Source organism: Eucyclogobius newberryi, unplaced genomic scaffold (genome assembly GCF_026437365.1).
Source record: "Eucyclogobius newberryi isolate DKJ021-1_F unplaced genomic scaffold, fEucNew1.0.hap1 SCAF_9, whole genome shotgun sequence".
NCBI classification, from domain to species: domain Eukaryota; kingdom Metazoa; phylum Chordata; class Actinopteri; order Gobiiformes; family Gobiidae; genus Eucyclogobius; species Eucyclogobius newberryi.
The window spans coordinates 13,557,915-13,576,947 of NW_027316532.1; the positions used below are offsets into that span (position 1 = coordinate 13,557,915).

General features: G+C 44.4%; 1 protein-coding gene across 1 annotated transcript in view; it reads left to right on the forward strand.

Annotated features, from left to right (window-relative positions):
• Nucleotides 1-12,951: 12,951 nt before the first annotated feature.
• The window catches only part of LOC140354017 (polypyrimidine tract-binding protein 1-like), a 36,386-nt gene continuing 30,304 nt past the window's right edge, over nucleotides 12,952-19,033 (forward strand). The window contains exons 1-3 of the mRNA XM_072438832.1: nucleotides 12,952-13,011; nucleotides 13,992-14,173; nucleotides 14,801-14,947. Coding sequence (XP_072294933.1) covers nucleotides 12,999-13,011; nucleotides 13,992-14,173; nucleotides 14,801-14,947 — 342 coding nt within the window. The 5' untranslated portion in view covers nucleotides 12,952-12,998. The remainder of the gene's footprint in view (nucleotides 13,012-13,991; nucleotides 14,174-14,800; nucleotides 14,948-19,033) is intronic.

Sequence of the window (19,033 nt, forward strand, 5' to 3'; positions counted from 1 at the left end):
TGAGAGATAAAGTGAGCTAAACGGCTGTGTTTACAGAACGCTGCCAAGACGTAAACAATCACGTGACGTGGTTCGAATGAAGCGCAATTGCGTTGCCAAGACGTAAACAATCCCGTGACGTGGTTCGAATGAAGCGCAATTGCGTTTTTTCCGCGGTTCAGCTCGTCCTTCACAGCTTTCCTTCACGGAGAACATAACCATACGTCCTTCGGTTGTGCTGGAGCCGGTTGTGGGGCTTGATTTGCCTTAAAGCGGGTGTAAATCCATGAGAGAGCGCGGTAATGGAGGGTCGCGTCGAGCGCTCAATTGTGGCGCTGTTTGTGCCTGCTCTGGCGGGGTTACGTGCTCAGCCAATGGGAAAGCGACGAGCTGGACACGTGACCAGAAGAAGCCCCTGCTCTGAGCCAATGGCCGCGGGGATGGGAGGGTTCCAGTTGTGCTCGGGCCACGCCCACGCGGCGGAAATGCTCCGGGGCCGCGCAGCGCCGCTCAGACCTGTTGCTTCGCAGTTCCGCGTTGTGCAATGGATGGGTGAGTGAAACCGCTTTACGCTTTCCTCCTTTTCTACTCACGCCGCGACCCTTTCCGCCCGTCACAAGCACCGAGGCGTGACGAGTTTGTCGTGGGATGTTTTACACAAAGCGGCTCTTGTTGGTGTTGTCGTTAAAGTAGTGTTTATATCAGAAGAAGCGGTTAGCCTTTAGCATTAGCATGGACACGGGCCATTTCCAAGTCAACACCGAGCTCCATCCACACGATCTGGTAGGTACTGTGCATGGAACTACTGTACCAGGAACTACTGTGCATGGAACTACTGTACCTGGAACTACTGTACCTGGAACTACTGTGCACGGAACTACTGTGCATGGAACTACTGTACCTGGAACTACTGTACCTGGAACTACTGTGCATGGAACTACTGTGCATGGAACTACTGTGCATGGAACTACTGTACATGGAACTACTGTACATGTAACTATTGTACATGTAACTACTGTGCATGGAACTACTGTACATGAACTACTGTGCATGGAACTACTGTACATGGAACTACTGTGCATGTAAAGTAGTTACATGGAACTACTGTCATGTGCATGGAACTACTGTGCATGGAACTACTGTACATGGAACTACTGTGTATGGAACTAATGTACACGTAACTACTGTCATGTACATGGAGCTACTGTGCATGGAACTACTGTGCATGGAACTACTGTGCATGGAACTAGTGTGCATGTAACTACTGTACATGCACAGTAGTTACATGTAACTACTGCACATGCACAGTAGTTACATGTAACTACTGCGCATGGAACTACTGTACATGTAACTACTGTACATGTAACTACTGTACATGGAACTACCGTACATGGAGCTACTGTACATGGAACTACTGTGCATGGAACTACTGTGCATGGAACTTCTGTACATGGTACTACTGTGCATGGAGCTACACTACATGGAGCTACTGCGCATGGAACTACTGCGCATGTAACTACTGCACATGTAGCTTCTGCACATGAAACTACTGTACATGGAACTACTGTGCATATAACTTCTGTACATGGAACTACTGTGCTCGATTATTCACATAAAGAAAAACACGGGACATATTTACGAGCAGCTCTGAAGTGAGTTATGAAGCAAAACATGGCACGTGTTGATGAGAAAAACGAGAGTTAATTCGCTTCACGAGCAAGACAATATCAGCCCAATTGTAAGAGAAGTCGTTACTGAAAATGTATCATGTGAAGCCAGCTTTTGTATCGATGACGTTTTTATTGGGAGACATACATCATCTTTATAAATCTAATCTGTTTTAAAAGGGCTTTTGTCATCTTCAAGCGGAAGTCGCCATTTTCTCCTGTTCAGGCTGTTCATTTGTCTTTATGGTCGAGTTGTTCTCGTGTCAGTGACGAGTCCAGAGCTCGTTTGATTGACATGAGGGAGTGTCATGCACAGATGGGGCCGAAGGACTATTTTATTTGGATTTTATGAATTTATATAGCACTACAGCCCAAAAAACTATTTTTTTGTGGAATTAAAGTTAATATATGAATTATTATTGTAGTATTTTTACTATTTAAAGGTGGTATGGACGATTTTTTTCAGCAAATTTTTTGACATATTTCCTCGTGGCGTGGATAAATCATTTGTCCTGCCACGTATCAATCATAAAACGCACCTACCGCTCACCTGCAGCCGCGTCAGGCTCGTTTCCGCGTGCCTAAGCGCATGGATCTATCATAATATAGTTCCCTCAGTGTACGGGGCAAAATGAAGACGGAGAAAGACAGTTCGAGCTGACGCAGAAGTGGACAGAAATCTACAGGAGACGAGCGATGCGATGCGCTCCGTTGCGCTAATAAACAAACGCACGTGTGTGTTGTATGAGTCCGCACGGGGGAGTGCGCATGCGCACTTCCGCCTGCATTCTCAAATCGCCGAAAAATCGTCCATACCGCCTTTAATCGTGTATTTTGTGTTGAACTGCTTCAAAAGCCTCCGATAGCTGCTGAACATGAGCATTATTGCTGTAACACTTGAAACAATGCATCTGCTTCAGCCGACGTAAAAAATAATAAAAATAAATAAAAAATGCACTTCCTAGTATTTTTACTTATAAATAGTTGTTTTGCATAAACTCTTGTGTTGTTGTAATCCTGTGAATACAGTTAGGGTCAGAAATATGATTAGATACTAGTTTTAGCTATGGCTACTTTTTAGTTGACTGGGGCATGTCTTAAGTCGACCAATACTTTCTTTAGTCAAACTACAGCTCTACAAACAGATTGTGGAACAATAAGTCGACTTTAATTCATTTTTTCCTCATTTGCTGTAGTGTACGTGTATCATAATGTAATAAAACCTGACATTGCACAACATTATCTGAATATAAACAATGTGTAGAGTTGTAGTTTTGTGTTGTACGCAGTGAAGTATTACATTTTGTATTTGAAATGGCATTGCGTTGTTTATCTAACTTCACTTGGTTTTAAGCATTAGACTAATGTGTGTTGATCTATATTTTGTATTATTAGCCGTTTATTTGCATTTACCTTATTTTCCGCACTATAAAGCGCACGTAAAAGTCTTTAACGTCCTCAAAAGCCATCCGTGCGCTTATTTCTGGTTGTGCTTACTGACCGCGAAGATATTTTGTGTGGTACATGGTGTATAAAGAAGATTTGGGACACGAGACGCCGATGCGCGACTATATGGAACCGGAAGTCCCAACAACACCTATTTGCAAAGCATTCTGGGAATAGTAGTCTACCTGCACGCGGCACACGCGACACTTTGTCAAAACGTAAACAACATTTTCAGTCAGGCACAACGCAGACACCTACCGGTGATGGCCCAAGATGGCTGCTGCCTAGAGACCATTGGAACTCTTATATTATGCGCCTACGGGCTAAACTATCAGTCAACTGTGGGAATCAAAAGGCCGGAATCATCACTGAACTGCCGCGTGGGTCCGAGATTCGGGATCACGTGACCAAAGAGATTTTAGCACGGAGCACTATCGGCGCTTTGGCTGCTTTTACCACTATGCGCCCCAGCAGACATTAAACCTGGACACGGGACGTAAACAATCGGGGCTGTCCCAGGTAAATCGGGACGGCTGGTCATAGCTATGCGGGATGTACTTCGGCGCATTTGAAAGATTTGATGACGAGGAATGAACTGAAAAAGTGAGTATATTGTGTTGTATTTTACGTGTTGCAACTGAACGAGGCTGGTAGTTGTTGTGAATACGCTAACGTGTCTTTTAGCGGTAGCAGAGTGTGTTCTGTGTTTGTATTTTACGTGTTTACAAGTGATCTTGACTGAGAATTGATTTGGATATGCTAACGTGTCTGTTAGCGATAGCAGAGTGTGTTTTGATGTTGAACAATGTTGATCTGAATGAGTTGAACGCGTTTCATAAAGCTCAACTGACTCTGACTTATCCGTCTGTTTTGTTTATATTATGCGCTTTATCGTCCGGTGCGCTTTATGTATGGACCAGTACACATGGTACACAGAGAGCAGATGATGCGCTTAATAATCCGGTGCGCTTTTTTGTGCGCAAAATACGGTAAACCAACGGATAAACTCACAATATCACCAACAGCCCTGTAGTAGTAAGAAAAAGGTTCTATTGCTGGGTCGAATGGCGTTTCTTTGTGTGGAGTTTGCTTTCCCCCAATCAGAGGCGTTTCCAGCCCCTCAGAAGTTTGGTTGTTGATGTATCTATAGCTATAGATCAGAGGGTGTGGTCAGAGGCAATCAGCGATTGGCTAATATAATCTAAAATTACGGTGTGTCACAACTAGGGATGCATACCTAAACCCGCGTTCAGGTTCAAGTCCGGATTCGAATCCAGAGGTTTAGGTTCAGGTCCGGACTCATTAGGTCCGGACCTGAACTCATGCCATATTTGCATAATGTTACAACAGCGTAACACAAGCTACTTCGCTAAATTAAGTTGAAGTCACTTGAACAAGGACGACTATCAAACACAAGGCTTAACTGCAGATTGAAATAAACTCAACTTGTCTGGTTTATTCACTGTTTTTTAACAGAAGTTACAACTTACAAATCACAAGCTACTAGCTAAGACTCAACTCAACAACAAGAGCATGTTGAGTGTTGTTGACAGAGTCAGTCTGGGTCAAGGGTCAAAGCAGCTGTTTCATCTGATACTATGTTTTACCTTTAGACACATTTCACTCTTTAATGTTCAGATCCATTGGCATCAAAAGTCAGGTCAAAACCTTCAAACAGACAATACACCAGTGTAAATAATTAAGTCACAGTTTAAAATAACAGAGTTACAAAAACTAGCATAAAAGTCAACTTGAATCACTATAAAGCATCAACTTAGCAGTATCAAAAGTAGAATATGAAAATATTTTACACAACATATCAAAATAATACATCATATTAGCAGCATTAAACACCAGACCATATTTAAAGGCGGAATGGACGATTTTTCGGCGATTTGAGAACGCAGGCGGAGGTGCGCATGCGCACTCCCCCGTGCGGACTGATAAACCACACACGTGCGTTTGTTTATTAGCGCAACGGAGCGCATCGCTCGTCTCCCGTAGATTTCTGTCCACTTCTGCGTCAGCTCGAACTGTCTTTCTCCGTCTTCATTTTGCGAGTGAGGGAACTATATTATGATAGATCCATGCGCTTAGGTACGCGGAAACGTGGGGACGAGCCTGACGCGGCTGCAGGTGAGCGGTAGGTGCGTTTTATGATTGATACGTGGCAGGACAAATGATTTATCCACGCCACGAGGAAATATGATACAAAATTTGCTAAAAAAATCGTCCATACCACCTTTAACAACTGTAGAATACAAATACTAAATACTATCACCAAACATAAACTCCAATTAATGAATGCAGCAATTAAGCAATATTACTTTGACTTTACTTTTTATTTACTTAATGCCAAATACATCACACCACAACATAACACTTAAGTTATTTCATTCATATTTACACAAAGACCCAGACAAGACCCCACGCTGACCCCGCCCCTTTAACCCGCAGCACATTAACCATCACAACATCGCACGCGGCGGCCACAGCTTAAAACAGTTCTGATAAAGCCAAGCGATCTTACCGGCTGCTGTACAATGTTCACATGTGGATACACGGTTCCGCGCAGCTCGACACGTACGAGGCGCTCCTGTCTCACACGTATGAGGCGCTCCCGTCTCTCGCGTCTTTAAACTTATTTCGCCGGCTTCAACTTATGCCCGGAAGACGCGTGCGTCACTAATTATGGTCCGTGTGCGCTATTGACGGCGGCGCATGTCAGTGTTTACGTCTTTTCCAGCGCAAATTTCGCGATCAATGGAAGGTTTAAGATGGTCTAGATTCTAGAACAAAAAGGATATAGTATTTGAGTGCTATATTTTATATAAGTCCAGAACCGAATCACAGGGGTTTCGTTTTTTTTGGACCTGAACCGAAACATTTTTACAAGTCCAGATCCGGTCCATCGTAGCGGTACGCATCCCTAGTCACAACTATATATGAATTGTTCTAAAATATATCCAAATAAGCCCGTTTTCCCCTCACTTCTGCTGCTGAAGCTCGGCTGAAGTCAGTGTATTTTAGTGGCCTCTACAGGCCGCTGAGCAGTAAGAAGCTTGGTTCTCCTTTTTCCTTAAAAAAAAAAAAAAGATCCTGTGGCTTTGACATGAAAGAAGTGTGGAATGGGGAATGAGAGAGAGAGAAGGGACATGCAGTAAATAGTCTGCACCTATACGGCTTTACTCTATAATATAAAGCTGTATAAACTATAGAGTAACATTTTTGAGATAAAGTTATGCATCATATGATGTCATGATGTGTGTTTGTGCATTAAAATTAGTTAGATTTACACAGATGTTCATGTGTTTGACACCGTGTGCCAGAACATGTTATTAGCTTTCATTTGGTACCAAATGATGGTGTATATGCATGGAGGTCCTCATGGTTCATATGGCACTAACATGTCCAAGATGTACTTTGGTGCTAGGCCATGGAGAGACTTGTACACAAGCAGAGCTGGTTTAAAGTCTCTTCTCTGAGCCACAGGGGGCAGTGCAGAGACCCAAGAACAGGACTAATGTGATGGTACTTCCTGGTTCTAGTCAGGACCCAAGCAGCAGCGTTCTGGATGTTCTGCAGCTGTTTTACAGCTCGTTTGGAGAGACCAGTGAGCGGCCGGTACAGTCTAATCTACTGGAGACAAACGCAGGGATAAGTCTCTCCAAGTCTGGTTTAGACACTGTATTTTTGATGTTGTTAGAATGTTTTTTCGATGGTAAAAAGCTTCTGATGTTATTGATTTGATGTGTTAAAGTTCAAGTCTGAGTCCATTATTACCCCCAGATTTATAACTTGATTTGTAGGTTTTAGAGACTCTGGAGATGACGCTGACACTTTCTCTTTGTTTCTGTGACAAAGACGATGATTTGAGTCTTGTCTGAGTTCAGCTGGAGAAAGTTGTTTTGCCTCCACACACTGTAACACTGAAAGATGCTACTCCATTTCACAGATGCTCCGCCCCTTTCCCCGCCTTCAGCTCCATGAAGTCGGCTTCTACACGGTCTAGCCTCGCATCGTTCCCCGCTCTCACCTCAGCTCTCATCAATGTCGCCTCATGCAGCATTTCATGCAATATAAGGGCCCCCTGTTGAGTTTAGTGGCGGGGGGAGGGCCCTCGGGAGCTCTGGGTCTTTTAGCCATGTTAGCTTCTTTAGCTTGTGAGGCGGTCTGTTTTCTACCAAGGCCTTGGGCGTCAGCTTTGATTGTTTAGATGCCGTAGCCTTGCCGTAGCATGTCTTGTGTTTACTCATCACTTGCACATCGTTTCTTGGGTTTATGTGGCTGAAACAGATTTTTAAGGCAGCAGCGTTGTGTGTTTTGTGTGTTTGGAGTCTGATGTCATAACCGAAAGTCCTCTTCAGTATCTGATCAAGTAAATAATAGCTTATTTTGAGAAAAATGTGCTTTCATGTGGAAAAATATCTTTTGAATCAATTTGACATCAATTTTGATGTTTGTCAAACACATTAAATCTGAAATTTGAACTTTCAGAGTTGCAAATACAAATGACTTCAATACAACTGAAACTTTCTTGGGTTGGATCTGTTGCTTCTGCTCTGCATCGTTTAGACGTAAACCATGTTTAGCTGCATGTCCTTTGGCTCTTTTTGGCTAAACTCCATCAATTTGTTTACAGCAGTGTCCACCAAGAATGATCAGTTGGTTCTAAGGTAGGCTCTTGCAGTTTGGGGTGTGTTTGCAGTGATGATGCTACATGCTACATAGCGTCACAAGGCTAATCTCTTATAAAGCCATTGCTTATTTTTACAATAAAATAAGATAAGATAATCCTTTATTGTCCACACATGGGGAAATTTCATTGATACAACGCAGGTAGCTACAGAGGAAAAGGACAGATAACAGATTATAGGAAGTTTAAAAAACACTCTTAATAGAAGAACTCTAATAAACAAAAACTCATTTAACTCCGCCGGGATAACGTGACAATCTCCGGGTAAGACGATGGTTCCCCGCAGTTTCATGAGTTCCTCCTTTTGTATAAACGCGCACGGTGGCCGGGGGGGGCTCGGAGCTAGCGCACATCACGACGACACGACAAAAAACACTCAATAATCCAGCTGAACAAAGTCGAAACAATTTGAATTAAAGCGATTCCAGGGCGTGTCCCGATCGTACAACTAAAGTAGATTTTTTTTTTTACTAAATACAAAAGACAGCACAATAAGTGTGAAAAAAGTGTGAAAAAAGAGCAGAGCGTTGCACCGAGCTGCCAGCTGGACCCTAACCCTAACCCAAAATGAAGACATCAAGGACGACATGTTTCCTGCATCAGCTCATGATGGAACCCAAACCCCAAATCAGGAGGCTGACACCTGCTGCAGGCGGGTTTGGCACTGCCCAGCCCTCAGTGCTCGCTCCAGCAGCACACACAGCAGCGCTGAGCATCACGGGGAAGAGGCGGCTGCTGCAAAGGACTGTGGGACTTGTAGTTCTAGTGATAAAAATGCTATATATCTATCGGAAATTAGAAAATATAAATTAGAAATGTTTTGCGGGCAGGGTTGAAAGGTCTGGGCGGCGTATTTGACATGTTACACAGTGGAGCTTTAACATGAGCCTTTGGTCTGCTCAAAGACTGAATGAATAATACAAGCAGCACTTTGCAAAGGTTCCAGTGTGTAAGGCCAGGATTATAATATGCTTCAAAACAGATGGACAGGTGCTCTCTCTCTCCTGTCCCGGGCCAGTTTGACTCTCCGGTGTCAAAAAGACACTCTGGTTTCTCTTTTATAATTTATGTGAGATAAGGTGATGAGATGTGAGCAAAGGGCAGGGAGTAAACCCTGGCACGTTTGGCAGAAAAAAAATGACTACATATTTTTATATAGTTCTAGTCAAATATCATATGGGATTTTTGTCAAAGCTTTTAGTTATGTTTGGTTATTTTAGTCTTGATTTGAACCTTTATTAGGCCTGGTTCTATACTGGTCTCTTTAATGTCCAGCATGGTTCAGTCTAGGGCTGCTGCTTTCCATTATTTTAGTAATCGAGTAATCTATCTATCCCTTCTTCAATGAATCAAGTAATTGGTTAATTTTTTGTACATTCCGTAAACCATTAAAAAGCATATTAAATCATTTTTTAGTTATAGTTCACAGTAATAAACAACAAGTTTCACTTCAGTCCAAACTGTTCTGTTTTTATACAAAGAATATATATAAAGGACTAATTAACTTGTCAGAATGAATTCATTAGTGTTTATGTCACATCTTGTTTGAGTGGCACTAGTGATATTGGTGTTTTGAGCTGTAACTGCATTTTGTCATTTTGCAGCGTTAGCTCCGTGTGCCGTTCACTTTAGCCTCTGTCTCTCTCTCGCTGTTGTGCTTTAGTAGTTCAGGTCTACTGCTACTACTACTACTACTGCTACTGCTACTGCTACTACTACTACTACTACTACTGCTACTACTACTACTACTGGCTCCTCCCACTTTCAGACTTGCGATCTGAGACAGCGGCGGGACTCGTCATGTCAACACAGCGTCCTACATTGTGTCATGCCGTTAAAGACGATCGATTGACGAGTGATCAGTACTTTTAGGGGCTTTGGTTATACAATTGAACACACATTTTTGTATCGCAAAAGCTGCGATACATAAGCCCTTTTTTCTGACGAACGTATCGCATTTGAGAGAAATTGCGTCGCATTTTGCGATGCGATACCGCTTATTCTGAACCCTGTACTACTACTTCTACTGCTACTATTACTACTACTACTACTACTACTGCTGCTGCTGCTGCTGCTGCTGCTGCTGCTGCTGCTGCTACTACTGCTACTACTACTACTACTACTACTACTACTACTGCTGCTATGACTACTACTACTGCTACTACTGCCGCTACTACCGCTACTACCGCTACTACTGCTACTACTGCTACTACTGCTGCTACTGCTGCTACTGCTACTACTGCTACTACTGCTACTACTGCTACTGCTACTAACCACTACTAACCACTACTAACCACTACTAACTATTACTAACTATTACTAACCACTACTAACTACTACTACTACTAAAGAGCAGGTTCTTCTCTTTAGTAGTGTGTGTAGCTGTAGTACAGCACCCAGCCTGATGGCTCGTACAGACCGCGGCGGCCAAATCCCGCCCGGTGCAGAATTTGAGCGCGTGTTCATTTGAAAGATAAACGCACCAGACGCACGTTCTTGACGCCCCGGACTCATGTCCCTAAAATACACTCAGCAGCAGACGTGCGTCTGAGTCGTCCTGCACATGCTCAGTTGAGTCGAGTCGTCCTGCACATGCTCAGTGGAGGAGTTGTGCTGTGTTGCTTTTCTCGTGGTGTAAATGGAGTTTAATGTTGGACCATGGCTTTGGTTTATTAACTTTACAAAGTCAGTTACAGAGCAGAGTTTAGTCAATATCATTATTTGCTCCAAGAGCTGCGTCTTAAGTTTTTTTTTTTATCTTGCGGGGTTTGTTTTGGGTCTTTTTCCGGGTCGTGCGTAGCACGTCATCACTGATTGGCTGCTGCGGCGCATCTGTCGCAGAAAGCTGAACAAAGCTGAACATGTGGTGCTTATGAGGCGCCCAAAGCGTCAAGAGCGTATGAAAACGCACCAATTGCGCCGCAAAAACGAAGAAATCGTGCAGCAGGAAACGCACGACATGCTCGACGCACGTTTACATAGACTTTGAATGTAAACTGGATACGCGGTCTGTACGAGGCTTTAGGCTTGTGTTACACCTACAGTATATATACTACTACTACTACTGTATATATACTACTACTACTACTGTATATATACTACTACTACTACTCTATATACTACTACTAGGGATGCAGACCTAAACCCACGTTCAGGTTCAAGTCCGGATTCGAATCCAGAGGTTTAGGTTCAGGTCCGGACCTAATGAGTCCGGACCTAAACCATGCCATATTTGCATAATGTTACAACAGCATAACACAAGCTACTTGGCTCAATTAAGTTGAAGACACTTGAACAAGGACGACTATAAAACACAAGGCTTAACTGCAGTGAAATAAACTCAACTTGTCCTGCTTTATTCACTGTTTTTTAACAGAAGTTACAACTTACAAATCACAAGCTACGAGTTAGCTGCTAAACTATAGCTTAACAGTTAACACACATCACTTGAGGAACAACTCAAGACTCAACTCAACAACAAGAGCATGTTGAGTGTTGTTGACGGAGTCAGTGTGGGTCAAGGGTCAAAGCAGCTGTTTCATTTGATACAATGTTTCATCTTTAGACACATATCCATCTTTAATTTTCAGATCCATTGGCATCAAAAGTCAGGTCAAAACCTTCAAACAGACAATACACCAATGTAAATAATTAAGTCACAGTGTAAAATAACAGTTACAAAAACTAGCATAAAAGTCAACTTGAATCACTATAAAGCATCAACTTGGCAGTATCAAAAGTAGAATATGAAAATACTTTACACAACACATCAAAATAATACATCATATTAGCAGCATTAAACACCAGACCATATTTAACAACTGTAGAATACAAATACAAAATACTCTCACCAAATATAAACTCCAATTAATGAATGCAGCAATTAAGCAATATTACTTTGACTTTACTTTATATTTACTTAATGCCAAATACATCACACCACAACATAACACTTAAGTTATTTCATTCATATTTACACCCAGACCAAAGACCCAGACAAGACCCCATGCTGACCCCGCCCCTTCAACACGCGACGACGCATGCAATCCATTAACGATCACAACATCGCACGCAGCGGCCACAGCTTAAAGGTCCCATAACATGGAAAATCGACGTTTCAGAGCTTTTAACCTTCTTACATTGCTATTTGTGCTTCATATATGTACCCAGAGTGTTTTTTTGATTGATTCCTGCAGTGTTTAGCTATACTATAGACTATCTCCTTTCCTCGAATCTCCAAACTGACGGGGGGTGTTCACAGGACCGAGTCATAATCACAGGCATGCGTCATCATCTTTTCCAGCGCAAATTTCGCGATCAATGGAAGGTTTAAGATGGTCTAGATTCTAGAACAAAAAGGATATAGTATTTGAGTGCTATATTTTATATGAGTCCAGAACCGAATCACCGTTTTTTTTTTTTTTTACCTGAACCGAAAGTTTTTACAAGTCCAGATCCGGTCCGTCGTAGCAGTACGCATCCCTAACTACTACTACTACTGTATAGAGCTCATTCATGTGACGTCACACGAGCGCCTCAGGCTTGTTCCGCCATATTGTCCGTCAGCTGATGGTGTTTACCACTTCAAGCCCATTCAATACTGCGTCTGTCTGTTTCCATTTACAACCAAACACGATTGGAAGAGGCCCAAAACCTCATTAATGATATCGCACGCTTTACTATAATCAAAATGGTGACGGTTTGTGTGGCAGTCGGTGCAGCAACCGGAAAGATAAACAGAGAAGTTCTATCGGAAACCAAGAAACGCGTAAAGAAGAGCGCGATGGACGCTGCGATAAAACGTTTGAACTGAGAACCAAACGAGTTAAGTTAAGTTGAATTGAAATTGTCACTCACTCGCGCGGCAGAGGGAGCTTACAGCTGTTCAGCCCCGTGCAGGTGACTGAACCCCGGGCGCTGGAGCTCCGGATACACAAGTCTATCGCTGTAGAATTTCTTGACTTGACGTATTTTTTTCATTAATCTTCTTTTTTTCTTCACAAATTATAATTAAATGAACAGAAGTTCAACTAAATTCCAAAGGGTCATTAAAATGAAGCGTTGCAAAAGATCAACGTTTGAAAAAATCTTGACGTCACAAAGGAAGGAATCGAGTTGTATTTAGGCTTAAAAGTGTCTCCCCCTTGTGGTTGCAGACAGGATCTGAGCTTCTGTCCAGCGTCTCCAACGTCCCCAACGGCCCGTATATCATGAGCACCACAGGTAAGTCCATGTCATGTCCATGTCATGTCCACGTCATGTCCACGTCATGTCCACGTCATGTCCACGTCATGTCCACGTCATGTCCATGCACATTCAAACAGTGGATACAGGGGCAGGAGCAGTTTGGACTTTGAGGAAGGAAAACGTGCAGAAGAGACGACTTATGTGTCTTGCCACTTTCAAACACGACTTTGACAAAACCATGATGTGCTTTGACCTTTGACTTTCCATACATTTAGTAACGTCAGCTTCAAAAAGCACATTTTCTCCACAAAAACGATGACTCTTTTTACATTTAAGGCATGTGTGAAATGATCTCTTTTGGTGAATAAATACCCAGAGTGTGCGTACATAAACGAGTGATGACCGGGCGTGCTGTGGATACAACGGTCACTTCATACGGCTGATACACAGAACATTTGGCTCTGGACCTCTGATGCTTTTAACTAGAAGTCCAGCGGGAGATTTGGTGGCTGGTCCAGGAGCCGGCAAGGTGCGAGCGGAAGCGGGATGAATGAGCTCTATAGCTATAGACTTAGATGGGTCCTTATCCACCCAATTAAAACACGCCCTCTGCATCAATGCGCATCAGACTGACCAAAGGCGTGGTCCGCATGGATGAGTCACTCATGCAATCTCTTTTCAATTCAATCAGTCATTAAGGGAGGGTGTGAAGTGAAGAGCTGGGAGATTTGGTCAGATGTGGGACACTGACTCGCTGGACGTCCAAACACAGAGGATAGAGCAGTTCAGGTGTGTCCACTGTGTCTGTGCCGCTCCTCCACAGTCAGAATGTGTTTTACCCTTTTCTGGCAGAGCTGCTTCCCGCCGCAGCAGATGTTGTACTTGGACGGACATAATATTTTAACCACTGTTCTCTACATTTCCATTGACATGAATGGAATTCCCGCTTAACCTGAAATGGCAAAACAAGCTAGTATAAATTACATCTTTATGCAATTTCTGCTCCTGTGTCGTAGCCGATGGCAGCGACAATAAGAAGTTCAAAGTGGAGATGCGCGGCGTGGGCGGGGTGGGCTCTCCCTCTCGGGTGCTGCACATCCGCAGACTTCCCTCAGACGTCACAGAAGCTGAGGTCATCGGGCTAGGCTTGCCCTTTGGAGACGTGTCCAACCTGCTCATGCTCAAGGCCAAGAACCAGGTACGGGACAAACAAATGAGTCGGAGGGGCCCGGGGCAGAGTCTGACCCGAAGGGGGTGGAGGGGAGAGTCGGAGGGGTTTGGGCCGAGGGGCCGCGTAGGAGTCGGGAGAGGGGCCGAGTCGGGAGAGGGGCCGCGTCGGGAGAGGGGCCGAGTCGGGACAGGGGCCGCGTCGGGACAGGGGCCGCGTCGGGAGAGGGGCCGCGTCGGGAGAGGGGCCGCGTCGGGAGAGGGGCCGCGTCGGGAGAGGGGCCGCGTCGGGAGAGGGGCCGAGTCGGAGTCGGGAGAGGGGCCGCGTCGGAGTCGGGGGAGGGGCCGCGTAGGAGTCGGGGGAGGGGCCGCGTAGGAGTCGGGGGAGGGGCCGCGTAGGAGTCGGGGGAGGGGCCGCGTAGGAGTCGGGGGAGGGGCCGCGTAGGAGTCGGGGGAGGGGCCGCGTAGGAGTCGGGGGAGGGGCCGAGTCGAGGTCGGGAGAGGGGCCGAGTCGGAGTCGGGAGAGGGGCCGAGTCGGAGTCGGGAGAGGGGCCGAGTCGGAGTCGGGAGAGGGGCCGAGTCGGAGTCGGGAGAGGGGCCGAGTCGGAGTCGGGAGAGCGGCCGCGTGGGAGATATGTGACTTTCCCTCTGTCTTCAGGCGTTCCTGGAGATGAGCGCAGAGGAGGCTGCTCAGAACATGGTGTTGTATTACTCCACTGTGCTGCCTGTGGTCAGGAACCAGCCGGTGCATGTCCAGTTCTCCAACCACAAAGAACTTAAGACGGACAACTCTCCCAACCAAGAGGTGCGTCCACTGCATTAAACTCCACATTTACAACATATCGTTTTGTCTGCTTTGTATAGCAGTGCATATTTTCCGACGCTTTTACAAAATAAAGCGGCACTTTTTACGCCGTGCGCCGCCTGACGTTACGCCATAAACGAGCGCCGTAATTTACGCCATACGCCGCTCCTAAGTGGTGGAGTGTGATCATATTGGCTTTCCATATTTTCGAGCGCCGTGGGCGGCGCGAGCAGAAAAGTACTACGGCACTCGCACGGACGGTGATAATAATAATAATAATAATAATAATAATAATAAATATAGCCGCAAGCGGCAATGATCGGCCCTCGCCACGCCGCCGCCACACCGCCGCCACGCCGCAAGAGGAGGGGGCGCTAACGCGCCCCAATTGTCCTTTTATCACGCCTACTGCTGAATCCGTGACGCTGTCACATGTTCTCCCCTTTGTTTTACCATCAAAAAGCAATTTTATTTTGAATTCTTGAATGAAAATGTGGATAACTTTTGATGGTCCTGAAGATGAGTCTCACCAAATTTCAGGTTAATAGGGCTGACGCCCTGGGAGGAGTTTGTGAAAGTCTAAAGTGTAAACATGTTCTGGCCCCATTGGAATAACATGGGAGGTTTCGGTCATCGTTACGGCAACGCCATAACAATTATGACATGGGTCTCATTGACTTTTTTGATGGGGATGCTAAAATTGAGTTGTGTGTCAAATTTCATATAATTTCGCAAAACTAAACATTTAACCTCCATATAAAATCTGTAGGGGGCGCTGTGGCGCCAAATGAATTTATTTCACTTCAAGTAGGTTTAGGGCAAAGAGTTTAACAACTGATTCTAATTTGACGCAATTCGGACTTTATCTGCGCAAACGGCAGAAATTTTAAATATGGGAGATTTCTGAAATTTTAGTTACAGTTTGCGGCTTCGCCGCACAGAGACCGTGAGAGGTATCAATGTAATTTGGATAACTTTTGATGTCCCACTCCTCAGTAGCATTTTCACCAAATTTCAGCTTTTTAGGGCCAACGCCCTGGGAGGAGTTCGTAAAAGTACGACGTTTGGAAAGACTCCGAAGTCATGTTTAGCCATTTTTGAAGCAATATGGCCGACATTTGGTTCGGGGGACGGCGTTGCCGTAATAATATTTTTTACTTCTCTTGTCACCATCTACCTCTGCGCCAAATTTCATGATTCTACGATCAGATTTTTTTTGGGTCATTTCCCATCTCTCAATGCATTTTTGGTACATTTGGTGGCGCTGACGCGCCAATTTTTTTTATTTTAGAAAAGGGAAATAGCCAGAATGTAGAGAGGCACGATTTTTAGAGGTGTGCAAATTTTTGTGACTTTTCGTCAATGTTCACTGGGTGAAAAATAGGGGGGTTGGTCCCGAGAAGAAGAAGAAGAAGAAGAAGAAGAAGAAGAAAGAAAGAAAGAAAGAAAGAAAGAAAGAAAGAAAGAATAATATTCCGATGCGAAAACAATGTTTCCCATTTTTCAAATATCATAAACTATACATTTTCGGAAAGCGCTCGCGCTTTCCTACCTCATGGTGTGGGTCCCTGGTCACTGACGGGTACTTTCGATAATTTTGAGTGGGCTCCGCCCACTTTGTGTTTTTGGCCCTCTATACAGTAATAATGTTCAATTTTTGCATTACATGCTTATATGCACGGAACATGCAAGAGATGGGGAACGTATTCGTGAGCTACTTAGCGCAAATGAGTGCTTTATATGGGGATGACGACCGCTTCGCGGTCGTCATCCCAATGTAAAGTGCTCGTTTAGTGCGAACTTTTGCACGGGCTTCGCCCGTTTACAACGGTAATGTTCCATTTTCCTACAACTAATTAGTATGCACGGGGCGTGCATGAGTGGAGGAGTGCGTTAGTGAGTGTTTGGAAGTGGGCGAGCGCTTCGCGCTCGATTTCGTGCGCACTACGTGCGCACTTTCGCAGCCGTGCTTCGCACGGCCTTACAAGATTAATAGGCCTCTCGCCAGCTTGTGGCGCTCGGGCCTAATAATAATAATAATAATAAATATAGCCGCAAGCGGCAATGATCGGCCCTCGCCACGCCGCCGCCACACCGCCGCCACGCCGCAAGAGGAGGGGGCGTGGCTAACGCGCCCCAATTGTCCTTTTATCACGCCTACTGCTGAATCTGTGACGCTGTCACATGTTCTCCCCTTTGTTTTACCATCAAAAAGCAATTTTATTTTGAATTCTTGGCAAAATGTGCGGCTTTGCCGCACAGACACCGTGACTCTTTGAATGAAAATGTGGATCACTTTTGATGGTCCTGAAGATGAGTCTCACCAAATTTCAGGTTAATAGGGCTGACGCCCTGGGAGGAGTTTGTGAAAGTCTAAAGTGTAAACATGTTCTGGCCCCATTGGAATAACATGGGAGGTTTCGGTCATCGTTACGGCAACGCCATAACAATTATGACATGGGTCTCATTGACTTTTTTGATGGGGATGCTAAAATTGAGTTGTGTGTCAAATTTCATATAATTTCGCAAAACTAAACATTTAACCTCCATATAAAATCTGTAGGGGGCGCTGTGGCGCCAAATGAATTTATTTCACTTCAAGTAGGTTTAGGGCAAAGAGTTTAACAACTGATTCTAATTTGACGCAATTCGGACTTTATCTGCGCAAACGGCAGAAATTTTAAATATGGGAGATTTCTGAAATTTTAGTTACAGTTTGCGGCTTCGCCGCACAGAGACCGTGAGAGGTATCAATGTAATTTGGATAACTTTTGATGTCCCACTCCTCAGTAGCATTTTCACCAAATTTCAGCTTTTTAGGGCCAACGCCCTGGGAGGAGTTCGTAAAAGTACGACGTTTGGAAAGACTCCGAAGTCATGTTTAGCCATTTTTGAAGCAATATGGCCGACATTTGGTTCGGGGGACGGCGTTGCCGTAATAATATTTTTTACTTCTCTTGTCACCATCTACCTCTGCGCCAAATTTCATGATTCTACGATCAGATTTTTTTTGGGTCATTTCCCATCTCTCAATGCATTTTTGGTACATTTGGTGGCGCTGACGCGCCAATTTTTTTTATTTTAGAAAAGGGAAATAGCCAGAATGTAGAGAGGCACGATTTTTAGAGGTGTGCAAATTTTTGTGACTTTTCGTCAATGTTCACTGGGTGAAAAATAGGGGGGTTGGTCCCGAGAAGAAGAAGAAGAAGAAGAAGAAGAAGAAGAAGAAGAAAGAAAGAAAGAAAGAAAGAAAGAAAGAATAATATTCCGATGCGAAAACAATGTTTCCCATTTTTCAAATATCATAAACTATACATTTTCGGAAAGCGCTCGCGCTTTCCTACCTCATGGTGTGGGTCCCTGGTCACTGACGGGTACTTTCGATAATTTTGAGTGGGCTCCGCCCACTTTGTGTTTTTGGCCCTCTATACAGTAATAATGTTCAATTTTTGCATTACATGCTTATATGCACGGAACATGCAAGAGATGGGGAACGTATTCGTGAGCTACTTAGCGCAAATGAGTGCTTTATATGGGGATGACGACCGCTTCGCGGTCGTCATCCCAATGTAAAGTGCTCGTTTAGTGCGAACTTTTGCACGGGCTTCGCCCGTTTACAACGGTAATGTTCCATTTTCCTACAACTAATTAGTATGCACGGGGCGTGCATGAGTGGAGGAGTGCGTTAGTGAGTGTTTGGAAGTGGGCGAGCGCTTCGCGCTCGATTTCGTGCGCACTACGTGCGCACTTTCGCAGCCGTGCTTCGCACGGCCTTACGAGATTAATAGGCCTCTCGCCAGCTTGTGGCGCTCGGGCCTAATAATAATAATAATAATAATAATAATAATAATAATAATAACTTTTATTTATATAGCGCTTTTCAGTGACCCAAAGACGCTGAACATATATAAAAAAGGGGGGGTATTTACAGACAGGGGGGACAACACGTACAATACACATTAATATACAGATAAAATGAACAAGACAGAAGAAGTAGAGAGAAAAAGATGGGGATGTAACAGGGGGTAGAAGAGTAGGCAATGGGGTAGAGGAGGCTAGGGGTAGGGGAGGTCATAGGCTTGGGTG